Source organism: Solanum stenotomum, chromosome 6 (assembly GCF_019186545.1).
Source record: "Solanum stenotomum isolate F172 chromosome 6, ASM1918654v1, whole genome shotgun sequence".
In the NCBI taxonomy this organism is placed as follows: Eukaryota; Viridiplantae; Streptophyta; class Magnoliopsida; order Solanales; family Solanaceae; genus Solanum; species Solanum stenotomum.
In genome coordinates this window covers 1,530,963-1,548,194 of record NC_064287.1, presented here as the reverse complement: position 1 = coordinate 1,548,194, position 17,232 = coordinate 1,530,963, and the positions used below count along the sequence as shown (strand labels likewise).

At 29.3% G+C, this 17,232-nt stretch overlaps 1 protein-coding gene across 1 annotated transcript; it reads left to right on the top strand.

The window, feature by feature from the left end:
• The first annotated feature begins 15,753 nt into the window (after nucleotides 1–15,753).
• Nucleotides 15,754–16,357, top strand: LOC125867478 (uncharacterized). The gene has a single exon (XM_049547994.1). It carries the CDS (start codon nucleotides 15,836–15,838, stop codon nucleotides 16,238–16,240), a length of 405 nt encoding a protein of 134 aa, XP_049403951.1. The 5' UTR covers nucleotides 15,754–15,835; the 3' UTR covers nucleotides 16,241–16,357.
• The last annotated feature ends 875 nt before the right edge of the window (nucleotides 16,358–17,232 follow it).

Here is a 17,232-nt window from a genome sequence, read left to right as displayed (position 1 = left end):
ACTATAAAATAGTTTAATCAAATGCCTCTTATAATTAATAGATGACTTATTTTAGTGAGTGCATCAAATTAGACATCGAAAGATATATAAAAAGATTTTTTTTTTCCATATGATGTATGATATTTGTGATGAATTTCGATTAAATTTGAATTTGTATTCGGAAATTCAACACTAACACGCTCCTTAATAAAGATACGGTTGAATTCAATATTTTTAATTTAAAATAAAAAATTACTTAGCAATTCATCACGATCCCTCGTTATAATACATCACTTACTAAGGTCCTCCCCTTTGAGTACTCTCTTTCTTTCTAAACTAATTAAGGGTCCCTATGCCCCTAATAAAAGAACAAAAGTAATTTATTTCATTTTTCAATTTGTTAACTTTTTTTAATTATTATTACTATTATTTAACTAATTCTAATCAATTTTGTTTAACTTTATTTAGAAGAAAAGGAGAAAAAAGGGAAAATGCATTGAAATCTAGGAACAGGGAAAACAGGAAGTAAAAGGAGCCCAAAAGCTAGGACCCACCTACAATATTCTTTGGGCCAGGTCCATATCATGGCCCATCATCTCATGCAGAGGAAAAGGAGCTTTAAGTGGGCCAGCCCATTAAGATTCTTTTTCATTGTGGGACCTATGGGCCCAGTACACATGTCTAAATTTCTAATGGGCCAGGACAAAAAGAGGGGCCTTATGAAAGGGACATGTCTATTGATAATTTGATAGCCCAACAAAAACTAGGGTCATTCGCACAAATATCTTTATTTTGGGATGGTGTTTAACTACCCCTCCTAAATTTGTAGTAAAAATTTCTAACATAATTATTAAAAACATCTACACTTTAAAATAATTATTAAAAATGTCAATATGTCAATATTATAGAAAATAAAGTGTATCCTAGTTTAGTTCCTAATTTATCTCACAATAATAATTCCTTTTAATCTTTGTACTTTAGCACTTTACGTAACAAAGGTCGAAACTACTCTCACATCGAAGTAACAATAATTTTCACGGGGTATATATTTATATTTTCATATCATAATATAACGCAAGTTATGACGTTTAATTCCTTCTGAACTAATCATGATAGAGGCAAAAGTTTACCGCATAACTTCATTCCTACAGAACTTAAGCCAATAGAGTCAAAAGTTCAATTCAGAACACACAAGTTATGTCATTACAGATATTACTTAGTTCCTACGTAATTATGTTGATAGAGGCAAAAACTTTAATTTCAGAACACAAAAATTATTTTGTAAAAAATATAACTTACTTCCTTATGAGAATTATTCACCTGAAATTTAACAAATATAAAACATAGGAGGAATTATCTTTATCAATTTAATTTTTATTACTAAGAAATCTTACGAATTTATAAATAGTCACATAATTTGAATATTTGTAGTCGTTAGATATTAGCCACAACTTTTAAATTCATAACTAAGATTTATTGCCAAATAAGCATAATATTTTGGTGGCAACCAACTTATATGAATTAAATCTGAAAAAAATATCAATCAATCAAATCATAAATCGAAAACCAAGTCAAGTGATGATTATTCACACGGCATTGATTGAAAACCATCCAATGTATCACTCCTTTTTCTTTTTCTTATATATCCATCTGTATTTAGATGACATTTTCACTCATAAAGTTTCTTAATTAGGAATTTATGGTCATTAGCTAAGTTGCATGGACTCTTCATTTACGTTACTGTATTCATGTTGGATTTTTAAAAAATATATTATTTTTGGAGAATCTGATACGCATCTGCAGACATTTTTGAAGATTCCGAACAACATAGGTCACCAGCATATGCTCGAGATTTTTGTATAATTGATGTGATCAGACTTATTAATTGAATTTAACTTTTAATTGAGTGATTTGCGTTTGGGACTTAGGTAGTTTTAACAGTTTTGCATCATATTTCAATTGATATATTTTCTTTAACAACACCAACTTTAACATATATTCATAATATTTTTAAAAAAATTATATTGAGCTCGAACTATGTATATACACATGCAATTTGGCTTGAGGGATAGGTCTTACAAGTCAACCTCCTTTCTCTCTTTGCACTAACAGCCAACTTTTGTCTTGTTCGATTGAGGAAACTTTTGCACGCTTACATTACCTTTTAGAATTATGAGGTTAACATCACAAATCAAATATGGGGAACCTTACGTGTTTCTTCGAGCTATAATGAAAGTTTTTGTCGTATCAATATGGGTTGTGGTGTAACATGGTGAGTCTGCTTCATCCGTAATTAGAGGTTTTAAGTTTGAGCGTTGGATATTGGGAAAATCTTGTTGGGAGTGTCACTCGTGAATAAACCGTTAGGGCTCCAACCAATGGCGGACCCAGGATTTTCGTTCAGAGGGTTCAAAAAATAAAAGTATAAACGTGTAAATAAGCCTAGAAATGGGAACCTTGATTTTTTTTGGGTTTAAAACGAGATTCGAACTAGTGACGCACAACTTAATTTTTGGGTGACTTGCCACTGCACCATTAGCTTCTCTTTGTTATTTAGGGGGTTCAAAATATATATATCTACAGAAATACAGAAAATTTACTTTATATATACAGTGTAATTTTTTGCCGAGGGGGTTCACAAGACCACGTAGGTCCGTCCCTGGCTCCAACGCGAACTCCAGACATCGAGTGGGAAACAAAAAAAAAAAGGTTTTGTCCATGAATATAAACAGATGGCAAATTGTTGTAGGATTATTAAAGATGAAAGCTCCATTTCAATAAACATAATGGGCCAGGGAACTCATGGACGGTGCCAAACCCGACCCACAACCGACAAATTGGCTAACGATGGTTAATTGTGGGTCGGATTTAAAGAAGGACAAATTACTTAACTACACTCCTTTACTTACCTTAATATCCATTTATTCCTACTTATTTAAAAAATTTCAAAAATCCCTTATTTACCTATGTATCCCGCATGTATCCCATGCACAACGCTATGTATCCCGCTATGTGAAATGTATCAAACGCTATATATCCCGTGCACAACGCTATGTATCCCGCATGTATCCTGTGCACAACGCTATGTATCCCGCTATGTGGAATGTATCAAACCTAATGTATCCCGTGCACAATGTTATGTATCCCGCTATGTGGAATGTATCAAACCTAATGTATCCCGTGCACAACGCTATGTATCCCGCAAACATCATTTTTAAGGGATTTTTGGTAAATAGAAAACTAGAAGGGATAGGATGTTATTTAGTACTTATAATATGTGGTTCCTATAATTTATACAAATAGAAAAGAGTCCAAAATATAGATTCTTCTAGTGGGTTGAAGTGAAATGGCTACCATCACAATTAAAATTACACTCTCTCTATTTTAATCATGTTTTTAGAAAATTACTTTACTAATAATTATTATTTCAGAAGATCACCTTTTTTCGAGCAATAATCTTGCTTACTAATGTTAAATTACAAGTGTCCACGAGTAGAGTCTCTTTGAAGAATAATATAGTATATGCTTGATAAGATATCTAACATATCAATCCAATTTTCGTTTAGACAAAATAAAGTAACAAAATAGATAAAGCAAATTATAACACAAATGGTAATGGTACCCACTTTGTAATGTCTCAATCAACAATTAAGGGCACCCATTTTGAATTTGACGTTGGGCCTAATTCAATTCAAAATAGGGAAAAAGGACAAATATACTCCGAACTATCATAAATTGTAAGCAGATACCCTCCGTCATACTTTTGGGACATTGATGCCCATGTCGTCCAAAAACTAGAGCATATATACCCTTTATACTAACAGACATATATGTGTCATAATTTTATCCACCGATCCGACATTTATTACATATCGGATCGACGGATAAGATTGCGCCACGTGTCCCTATTTAGTTTTCCGTTAGAGTGAAGGGCATATATGCTCTAGTTTTTGGATGGCAGAGGCACCAATGTCCCAAAAAATATGACGGGGTATCTGTTTGCCATTTACGATAGTTCAGAGGTATATTTGTCCATTTTCCCTTCAAAATATAAAATCATGAGATAAGTATCGTTGACCTTTATATGTGATGTCATGATAAAAAGTAAATTTTTAGATATATAGATTCAACTTTAAAGATCAACTAATCAAGTCTAATACCATAGAGGTACATAATCGCACCTATTAATGCGGGACGGTACATTGTGAGAATTATAAGGGTAGAGGTAGACATTGCAATAATTTGTATTTTATGTTTTCATTTTTTTATTCGGTGTTCGATACTCACTTTAGAGTCTGATTAATTTGGATTGAAAAGTTCCACTTTGTATATAAACGCTTTGAATTATAATTTGACAAATCTTTTACTATACTTGTCTATAAAGCACTATATATATAACATGATATAAAGCAAACTCCAATTATTTCAAATGAAAAAGGAAAAAATTGGTTAGCTTGGATGAAATTGGATTGCGTTAGGTTGAAAAGGCCCATGGGCTTTCTGGTCCAAAGGGTATCAAAGCCCATCAAATTTTGGGCTGTCCAATTGAGTAATTTGGGTAAATTTGGACAAATGAAAACTTGTTATAACTTAACCACAAATTAAGGAAAATCAATCATTTTAGTATCATCCGGACCACTTTAATTATCGTCCTTATTTAAAATAGACAGTTCAAAATATTCGTCAATTTAGAAAATCAAAATATAATTGAGTGCATTCTTCTCATTTGTGCCCTTATGAATAATTATTCTTGGAAATAATAACCCCCGACTAATTAGCATAGAAAACCTAAATGAAGAGCACATATCCATACTCTAACATTTGTAATTATTTTACTTATTAGAAAATTAATAAAGTTTTATATTATTTTTTTCATATTACTCTTAGTATTAAATAACTACATACATAATAGTAGTCAAATTTAGAGTTTCACAACATCATTAATATTAAAGATAGTTTAGCAACATACATATCTAATGATTTTTTTATTGATTATAAGGAGTGTGACAAGTCAACTGGATCAAGTAATATAAAAGAGAGACTAATAATCGATATAGTTCGTTTTTCGTTTATTACAAGGAATAAATATAGATGTACTTAGCTTCTACGTTATATACAAAGAATCGTCTGGTTTGGATTGCTATTTTCTTCACATTTGTGGTACTAAAATAACACACTGCGAAAATATATATCTTGGAACTTGGAATTGTAAGAAATTATATTCCAAGAAATCTTTCTAGGAAATAACACAATACATTCATGGAACTTGTAAACCAAAAGGCAAAGTGGCATGAGTTTTGCTTGCCTTTTCAATTAATATATGATCACTCACTATCACTATTGGTACGACATATGTCTTTTAAGTTAAAGTCATTTGACCACAATGATTAGAATAATGAATTACTCACTTATCAATAGGGAAGAATTAATATGTGCAAGAAAATATTTCAAATTTAAGTCCAAGGATGTTTACCTCTACTCTCATCTCTTATATTCCCTCTGTTCCAATTTATATGACTTATTTTCCCTTTTAATCTATTTCAAAAAGAATGACGCACTTCTATACTAAATGCATTTTACCTTTAATGAAATGATTTATAGTCACACAAATTTCTATCAATCATTTTAGATCACAAGTTTTAAAAATCTTCCTTCATTTCTTAAACTCTATGCTTAGACAAAGTACCTCATATAAAATGAAACAGAGAGAATAATATTTTTCTAAATTATATACATATACTTTTAAGAAAGAAATTATGACTGTCGATTAATTCTAATTTGCATTGTGCTTAAGTCAATTAAACTATTAAAGTGTACGTAGAACACTTTCTATTGAGATATTTTCTATAACCAAAGTTGATCACCTCTAATTAATTTAGGACTTTTTAAGTTATAAACATTTTTAATTTGATTATTATTTCCACTATTTTGCCCCTAATAGTATCTTTTATAGTTCTTAGTACCATTTCTAAAGCAAAATCCTTATTTCACCAAGAAAAAAATTAGTGACAAGACAATTTATATATCACTAAACAGCAAATATTTGTTGCTAATTTTGATCAATTTTTAACAAATTCTATTCAAAAGTGTGGTCTAGTGGTCAAAAAGTGGTTGAGAACGCAAAGGCTAGATATCCCGTGGAATTAATTGAGGTGTGCGAAAGCTGACTCGACCATGTACAATTTAATTACCACAAATAAAAAGTGTCCACCAACACATCAACTACTTATATATTATCATTTCAATACTCATCATATACACAAATACTTAATTACTTATTCATAAAATTAATTATTTGAGCAAGTGAATTATATCATCTACTTTCAATTACGTAAGGAAAATGTGCTGTTTGCCACTTAAGTAATTATATCATCTGACTAATTAACTTCTTTCTGAAGTGTCTTAATCTCAAACCTAAATATAATTAATATCCCAATTAAGTAACGCAATAGAACTTTAAATAATTAAAAAGGAGGTCCAAGTGCATGTGAACTTTATATATAAGAAAGAAACTTATCACACAAATTATTTTCTCTTTAATTATTCTCTATCTGCATTGCACCAACACCATTAAATACCTTTTGACCAAATTTTGGAAAATAAAAAAGTGGGCTACTCAACTATTTTATAATTTTAAAAATATTTTTTAGTTTGAATATATCTTTTACAATTTTATTTTTTTGAACAATACTTCTATCTAAATAAATAGTGTCTCTCTCTCTCTCTATCTATCTATCTATATATATATATATATAAAATTAAATTAAGCACTAATTAATAATTTTAGTGCTTGATATTTATTAACTACTATGTTTTATCAGCTAATCAAAATGGATTTTAAATAATTAATTTGTGCAAAGGCTACAGTTGGATCGATCATAAAAAGGGTAGCAAAAGCCGGTCGTGACCTTTATGACTCATCTTTGAACCACCTTCTCCAAATTTGACCTAATTTTTTGCCGTGGATTCAGAATTCAAAATTTATGAATTGTTATATTGATTTTAAATTAATATAAATTAATATTTTATTTATTTTAGTTTGTTTACCATATTTTACTTCTTAATCTATTTTAGAAAAGAATGTTTTCTTTAGTTTCTACTTTCAAAGTCTTTTTTACTTTTTAAATTTGTGTCATGCCAGAAATAGACAAACAAATTGAAACGAATAAAGTAATAATATTTATAATTAAATATTTTAATATTTATGCAAGATTTTTGAACATGAGACTTCAGGGTTCAAAAATTCAGCACTAGGTGATTCTTCAAATCTGTCCTAGTCATGGTGAACAGAGTTACCTGATACTGCATGTTGTTGGTGAGAGATGACAGATATATTGTCGAATTAGTCAAGGTACGCGAAAGTTAATCCGAACACTACGATCATAAAACTAAATTCACGTAAACTCATATATTATAGAGTAGATTCATCCCACTACGTACGTACCCCATCCCCTAACCCCTAACATCCGCACCATCTATATGTCACTATAAATAACCATATATGTCTTTATCGTTTATATATAATCCCCCCTCACATGCAATTTTTTGGCCATTAGTCATTCATTACTTATTATGTGACTAGAACAACTATAAGCTAGCTAGGCCAAAGACGATATCTTTCAACCAATCAAAAAATATGAATTTTACTTATAAGTCAGAAGTCATATGTAAAAAACATTTCGATCATAAACAAAATGTTGGAGTTTGTTCTTGTTGTCTTAGAGAAAGACTCATGAATCTTTCTACTAATTCAACAACATCAACAATTTCTTCTTCTTCATGTACCTATTCTTCTTCTTTTTCTTCTTCATCCTGTGATCATTCTCCTCGTGGTGGTGTCGGTCATCGACGGATGAATTCCGACGTTGTGGGGCCCTTCTCTTTTGTTAGCATCATTAGTTTGAAGAAGAGTAAATCAATTGCTTTTGTTGCAACAAGAGAAAAGAAGAAGAAGAAGAAGAATGAAGGGTTTTGGTCAAAGCTAATAAGGTCAACGGGTAACAAGACCAAAAGGGTTTTTGTGAATTGATATCTTCTATTTAAAAAAAAATCAATTTATATACGTTGTTCGTATAAATAAAATTTTATATTGTCAATCGATTTCTTATCAGTTAGATATGAGTCTGAACTTTCACAATCAATTTCTTTTTTTTTTTATTTGCGATGATGAATCTAAGCTTATTAGATATTGCTTTTTAACCGATCTTAAATTTGACCAATTGGATAAATCAATTTTTTTTATAATAATAATGGACCGTTTACTCATATTTTCACATGAATATGAATTAATTGGAAGTCACATTCAATTAATTAGTTTTTTTTTTATAATAATAATAGACCGTTTAATAATATGATCCTTTTTTTTTAGGGTGTGAACAAGAAAAAGAAACGTCAACGGTAACTTTAATCATCTTGAAGTTGTACTTACTATACAAAAAAGTGCATTCTATTTTAATGTTGATTTTTAAATAAAATGATAATGTAAAACATTATTTATAATATCAGGATGTAATAGTTAAACTCTTCAAGAAAAGATTAGGCAATGTGTTAGCTATTGGTTTTCCGAAGCTGTTGTTGATCACTTGGGGATTGAACTGTTACATTCGATGTCTAGATGATAATCTACTAGAACTAAAATACATTAATACAAATAAATTGATTAATCCAACAAAACTGAATCTTGAATTAAATTCATATTTATTGAGCGTAAATACTAATCTATTTACATTAACCCACAACATTTTAAATTTGAAAAATTATTAAGATTATTTTATAATGCCTATTTTACTAATTTAACACAATGTGAATATAACTTGGAGGTTGGAAATCTTCCAAGAAATCTTTCTAGGAAATAGTATTTAGAAGTTGGAACCTCTCCAATGCATTCATGGAACTTGAACCTCAATCAACCAAAAGCCAAAGTGGCATGAACTTTAAATCTTGGATAGTGTTACAAAGAAAAGTACACACAAAAAGAATAACTTAAATTTATTATTCCCGTGGTTCGATTTGTTTGTCTTACTCTTTTTTAGTCTATTTCAAAATGAATGTTTCTTTCCTTTTCGACAACTCATAAATTTCAATTTTTCATAAGGCATATTAATTAACACCACAAGATTAAATGATATTTGATATATTCTACTCCCTCCGTCCATTACTTGTCAATACTCGTTAAAGAGTAATACATAGAATTGCAATTTTACTATATCACCATTTAAATACTTCCTCTGTCCAACAATACTGTCCACTATTGACTTTGCACACATCTTATGAAACTACAAATAGAAGGGTAATTTACTATATCACCCTTTGAGTATAATAAATACAATATCTTAAAAAATGTAATAGGGAAATGACTATAATTAATGATAAGGGTAAATTAGGAACTAAGTGTAAAATTATTCATTGATTTCATTAAGTGGACAAATATTGTTGGACATCTCAAAATAATATAGTGGACAACTAATGTTGGACGGAGGGAGTATAATAAATTCAATGCTTTTAGAAATGACTATAATTAATAATAAAGATAATTATAAATTAATTGATAAATTATCTCTTGATTTCTAAATTAAATTAGACAAAGTAAAAAGTGAACATATATTTTTAGTATATATATATATATATATAGTATTGGAGAAGTAATAGTGAAATAATAAAGTACATCATTCGAAAGTTTTCTTTATTAACTTTATAACATTATTCATTAAATCACTATTCATTCAAGTGAATCTTTATCCCCCGTTTATAAAAAGCATTTAATAGCATGAATATATTTTAGAAGTGAAAATTACAAAAGTATACTACTTAAAACTTTAATTAACAAAATATCAATATACTTCTATTTAATTACAAACATAGTTTTTAAATTACATACATAACAAAATAATTAATTTTTGTATTTAAGTTTATTTATTTTTTCAGATTTTCCTCTCTCATGCCTTTTGAATTACGTGCATTTAACGTGGAGATTACTTAGGGATATTAAATTTTTCCAATATTATCTCTCCTATTATAGTTCCATATTTACACGTTTCAATGTTTAATATTTGCACGTTTCATTGATTATTATAGGGACCATATTTATTTTTTTCCTTTTTTGATATATTTTTTTATTTTATCAATAAAATTGGTGTTGTTATCAATAGGAGAGTTATAGTTCCTAGGAAAGTTTTACCATTTTTCTTTTCTGCCAAACGTCTAAGCCCTTCCATATTCTTTTGTTCAAAAATTTTAACCCTTCCATCTTCTTCTTTCCACATTCTTTGTTGAACAATTTTCACTACAGTTCATTTCTATACTATCCGATTCACCATAGTTTCGTCATGGAGGACTCCGAGTTTGATTTATAATAGAACATTTCAACATAATTTGTGTGTGATTGGTATAGATTGTATAACAATGTGTGAGATTGGTATGTAATACCAACATGTCAGACACTATATACCAACATTATTACATATTATATCTTAAGTAGTTGTTAAAAGATTTGATGTATGTTGTTGGTATATAATACCAGCATTTTATTCAAACCAAAATCTTTTACTTTAAGTAGTGATTTTCAGACTCAATATTTTAGGTTGGTATATGTTACCAAAATATCAGCCAGTATATTTACCCATTTTTATCATTATTTGTGTTTAAACAACTATGTCAATTGTGTATGTTCTGGGTATTATATAGTACAACCAATCATTATTTTTAACATTTTTTAGCATTTTCAATGTTTTGATATATATTACCAGAATATCAGCCAATATATTTATCCATTTTTATCATTATTTGTGTTTAAACAACTATACCAATTGTGTACGTTCTGGGTATTATATAGTACAACCAACCAATATTTTAAATTTTTTTTAGCATTATTTAAATATCATATCAAATTATTACGTTAATGATGTCTATTATAAATCAAACACTCACCTTAACTAGCTTTAATATTATTCAATGTTCTTTTTTCACCATAAGTACATCAATTGTGCTAGATTTATTTGTATGTTACACTAATATTCACTCATAAGTTATAGCATATTTTTTTTTAACATGTTGTCAATTATCTAAGTCACCCAGAATGCAACATTGTATGACAAACACGAGAATACCAAACATGTATGCCAAACAAGAGAATACCAAAGAAATGTCAATTCAAGAGAGAGTAACCAAAGTTGGATAGAAGTGCATTTATCAGTTTTAAAAAATTCTGAACTGTTGGAAGAAAACATCAACAATAATAATTGAAAATAATACAACAATGTTAATTCTGATAGCAAATTTGAGGCAAGTCTTCTTGTTATGCCCTGATGTACCACATCTACTACAAGTGACTTTACTCTTGTATGTTCTTTCGTTGAATCCCTTCTTTCGATTGTTACTTGGTGGTCTGTCTGGTTGTTTTCTTGCAATTGGTGGTAGCATTACCTCTTCAAAATATGCGATGGAATATTCCAAGTGCTTTCGCAAGGCAATGGTTCTATTCGAATTGCATAAGTATCTTGAAAATTCTTATTACTATAATAGGAGGAACAATAATCTTCGCGATGTTTGTTTCTGTATCTGATAGTTGCAACTGCATATGTACACCATCATTATGTACTAAAAAAAGCCACTATGAATGACACCAAAAAAATCAGAATCACACCAAATAAAAACGATACATTACACCAAATACCTTATCAATCTAAAATATTCAACCAACATAGAATTAATTTGCAAACCATCATTATGTACCAAAAAACACCACTCCGAATGACACCAATAATAACTGAATTACACCAAACTGGCAGACCATTATGTTCACAAATTAAAAACTATCATTTTCACCAAATAACTTAACGATATTTTTTACCAATTAACTTACCAAAAACCATAATCAATAAAACTGATTTCTACTCCTAACTTACAAACCATACAAAACAAACCAAAGAAAAAATACCCCAGAAACAAAAAAAAAAAACTCTGAATTGTTGAATAACAACAACAACCTATTTTGAAATTATGGTATTATATATTAGACCAATAAATACACCAACTCATACATCAAAGTATTATTTTGGTGTCATTTACCATATCACATACCTAAATCAATTTGTGATAATTCACACAATCAGTTAAACCATACAATGTATTACACCAATCGATGTACCAAAAGTAATCTGACATTTAATCCAAAAATATACCAACACATTGATCAGAGTATTAATTTACCACCAATTTATAGAAACAAATATACCAGATTAAGTACCTGATCACATATGACTAATTTTTTAATTATTATCTACACCAATTCGGATAAATACAATACACCAAAAAACTAATCAATTTTTTTTTGAAAGTTATATTTTATAAACCAAATAATACAACTAAATACACAAAATTATGTACCTGAAATTTAACTTTAAGTTGGTATGTGTACACCCTATCACATACCAAAAGAAACTATTGATAAAATTTGTTAACATTCGACATGCAACATACCAATTAACCTAAAAAAATTTATAAAAAACTTATTTGACTCATCATATTACAATCAAAATCATATGATGTTGTTGTATTACACCAAAAACGTTAATATACAACAACGAATAAATACCAAAAAGAATTAAAACACAGATTATGTGAAAATCCTAATAATATTCCACAAACAATTGCTAAATCTTAATATCTATTTAATAATTAAACCTTTTACAGTTGCACCAGAATATTAACCAAAATCTTATGAATGTATATTCCACCAAATTCGACAAAACCAAAGGAATTACTACCAAAAAGATTACTTGATGAGTCACAACGCCCGCTGTGATAAATTAAAATTGAAAAATTATTGGTCTACATATTTGATCGTCGATCTTAATTTGGAAGAGAAGTTTTATTTTTGTAGGAAACCTTTCTTTATGGGATGTGATATATAACAAATTGGAGTAAGTCAAGAAAAGTAAAATAATTAGAGAACTTTAAGGGATATGGATAATTGTGGCTGAAAACGTTTTTTTTTTTTTTTAATAAGAATTCCAATTTTATTTTTTTAAAATATTGTTATTCAATTGAAAAAAAAATATTGCTATATTCGTGTAATTAAAGTTATTAAGTTGTATACTTAAGTTTTTTCCCATTTTAAAATCCAAGAATGTTTATTGTTCACCAGCAGAGGGAGCAAATGTGCATAGTTAAATCATATTCATTCCAAAATAATTTTTAAAATGAAGAAAAAAAAACCTCTAATGGAAGCTTCCTAGCTAAAGGCAACAATAATCTCATTATTCATGCATACAAGATTAAATAAAAAAACATAAGGAATCATATGAATGAAAAACTAAAAATATTTTGGTCGTTTGTTCACAAGACAATCTCACGTGCACATAATGTTATATAATTCTACCAAAAGAAACAGACAAATTTGTCAAACTAACTATAATGAATGGAAAGAATTTCACGGACTAATTTAACTCATCACTATTTCATAAGGGCGTTGAGAATTATTTTTCTTCATTCGCTCTGTCTTGATTTCAATTCTATTACGTAAGTGGGCCAGCTAGTCTGGATAAAATCTCTGGACTCTTTATACGGTTTGAATAATTCTTATTCTTTTAACTTTTAGTTTTTAGGATGTACATGAGTTAAGTCCAATATTTTAATATAGAATCAAACTCATTCAATGTGGACCTTCAAGGGATCGATTGAAGGAGTGAAAATACGTGGATCTCAGATTGATTGAAGATTGGTGAAAATACCTTCAATTCATGAATGTGCACGTTTCTGATTCGAAAGGCGGCGTGAGTGGAGTTAGGGGTGATGAACGAGATTTCTAAACTCTTTATAAGACTTGGACAATATTTTTCCAACAGAACATTAAATTTACAGTACCATACATGGTAGGTTCTAATCATCAATTACATTTACTAGCTAGAAATGATGGTAAAATGAGTAAATGTATAGTAAAAGAAATCATATTATGAATTTAAATTAAATTGTTTGCGTTGATAATTGACACACATTGTATTTAAACGTATGGCTTTTGATCACTTTGATGAGTGCAAGATCAATTAGTCTAACACGCATGGATATTAATAAAATGGATGAATGCAGAGATATGGAATCATAATTTGAAATTATAATTTATATATATTTAACAAAATATTTTATATAAATAAAAGATTTAGATAACTTCTAATTATATTCTAACTCCGCCCCTAATTTCTAGCGGAATGATTATGAGAAGTAAATTAATAATTAGGCATCTATGACCGTTACAATATAACAATCAATAGAGAATACCAAATTACCAATTTGATTTGACCTTCTCCTAACATTAAAATTTATAGGTCATATCGATATGGTGAGATAAATAGAATTTGTTCACCATTAATCAATTCGAATTCAAGAACTAATTCTATCTATAAGGTCTAACCGATCACCAACATAAAGTAAAGGAAAAATATATAATTGAACTTTGTTTATAATAATGTTGTCTTAACTCTTAATCTCTAACCTAATATTATTAAGGTCCACCAACATCATTAATGACCTCCATTTGACCAAAAGTTTGATAAAAGAAAAAAATATTGAAAACGCGGATCCACTAAACTACTCCCTCCTTAATTACTTGTCAATTTTTGAATTGACACACCTATTAAGAAAACATTTATTGACATAGCGAGTTTATCATTAATTATATTTTACCCATATTAATTATGAAGTGGATGAATTAAAAATTTAAGATTTTTAAGAAGTTTTACCTTTTTCAGAATAATTAATTAAGGGTATAATAGTTTAAAAAATTGTATTTTCTTGATTTGCCAAAATAAACAAGTAATTAGGGACAACTAAAACAGAAAAAGTAGACAAGTAATTAGAGACAGAGAAAGTAACATGTAGTCCCTTTTTATCTATCTTTATGTTTCCATTTGCGGTAAATATTTTTAGTCTGAATATATCATTGAATTACCAGAGACGCTCATTTAGGGGGTGATTGAATTGTTGTAGCAATGATATATCTCATAAGGGAAATCGATCTTCTCAGTCTCTCTTCGATGTAGCAAGTGTGTTATCTCAAAGGGGTGCTAGGAAATATCACTCAATTAATCATTTTCTCAATCGAGTTCGTTATATTGAACTTATCTAATATAATTTTTGAGATATTATATAAGAGCGATATTTACTCAATGCAAGCTCAAAAGATAGTAATTACTGATTTTCTTTGAAGTTTCATGAAAATGAAACACAAAAAGAATATTTCATAGAGACGTAACTATTTGAGTGATGATAAAATCAGTAGAAAAGTCGGTACGTCGTGCCCCACATTGTCCCTATACTCTTAATTATTCTTCCTAAAAACAACTCACAAATTCCTATTTTCACACTGCTCAATACAACACACACCTTCTTCATGACTTTTCCTCAAAAATAATTAAAGGGCTCGGGACATAAATAATTTATTCTGAACTCAATAAACGAATTTAGTAGCGGAGTCAGGAATTTCACAAAGACACGAGCACTTTCTCATTCTAAGGAGGTGAAACCACTGAGCTATAACAGCTTGTTATGTTAAGGGTGTCCAAAATATGTTATTTAATTATTTACGAGTTTTTTTTTTCCGACAAAGGGTGTCTAATTGGACACTGACCACCATGTGGCTATGCCACTGAAAGAATCAAATTATAAATTTAAAATTCTGAATCCGCTTTGTTTGACACACGTTCTACTTGACTAGTACTTTCCCCTAACATCCACTGACTCACACGCACACATATATATTTCATATCTTTATATACCCCTCACATGCAATTTGGTCATTAGTCATTTCATTACAAGCTAGCCCAATACAATACAACATATCTTATAATTAAACCAATCAAAAATGGTTTTTATTGAACCACAAGTTATATGCAAGAAGCATCAAGATCATAAGCAAAATCCTGGAGTTTGTTCTTGTTGTCTTAGAGAAAGACTCATTAAGCTTTCTACTAATTCAACAACAACAATAATGGCAACTTCTTCATCATGTACCTACTCTTCTTTATCTTCATCTACATCTTCTTCCACTTGTGGTTCTCCACGTCGCCATCGTCGGATCAATTCCGACGTTGTGGGCCCCTTCTCTTTCGTTGGCGCCGGTGCCGGAGGAGGTTTGAAGAAGAGTAGATCCATAGCTTTTGTTGCAAGATCATGTGGATTATTGAATGAGCAAAAGAAGAAAGAAGGGTTTTGGTCAAAGCTAATAAAGTCAACGGGTAAAAGATCCAAAAGGGTTCTTGTACATTGATCATAGATTTAACTTATATATGTTGACAGTGTAAAAGATTTTGATATAATTGGTAAATTTTTACCAAATGTGATAAGTTTGATATTATTATCGATCTCTAACAAGGTATCTATCTATACTTGCTATAAAAGGTTATATACAATTGACTTTTATATATAAGTGGTCTGATTATTTTTTTAAAAAAGGTTAGGTGATGAGTTAGGTAAGTACTTAATTTCTACTTAGTAATGATTTTGGAATTTAGGGTTATTATTTGCACGTGCACTATATCAAGGGAGGTTAATCCAAAATTTGCAAAGATTAGTTGTAGGATTAGTGTCTTTTTATAGCAATAACCAATATGGCATGATATTTAAACAAGTCCAAAGTCGAAAATAGGAACAAAATGAAGGGTAAAGAAGGAAAAGCATCATTAGAATAAAAAGCAAAATTCATCTATCAAGCGATGGAGTATCAGAAAATTCCATTTGGTACTAGCTATTTAGCGATAATTCCCAACGTAATACATCATAGCAAATTAAATCTATTTTAAATTTTTTTAGTAAAGAGTATTCCTTGGACCATAGGTGTAAAAGTAAATTATGAACTATTGAAATGTGGAAATTAAGAATCACTTGCCTACTTTCTTGTTTTTTAGTTTTGGTGTCTATTCTACTTGTTTAATTTTTATAAATATCAAATGATGGTCAATGCACGAAATTGCCAAGAAAATTCGAGTAATAGTTGGGAGGAATTAATTATCATCCACTTGGGTCATTAACTTGAAAGTGGAATATTTAATAGAAAATTTTATTTGTTTTCGGTGTTTATCCATCAAATTATATTAACCTATCATGATAATTGTTTTTCGTATTTTAGCCTATATTAGTATGGTTTACTTCTCTCTCTATATAAATATATAACCCCCATTGTAATAACTAATAATAACTTGAGGGAGGTGTTTGGTAGTATGAAAATGTTTTCCACGAGTGAACAAATTTTGAAAAATGTTA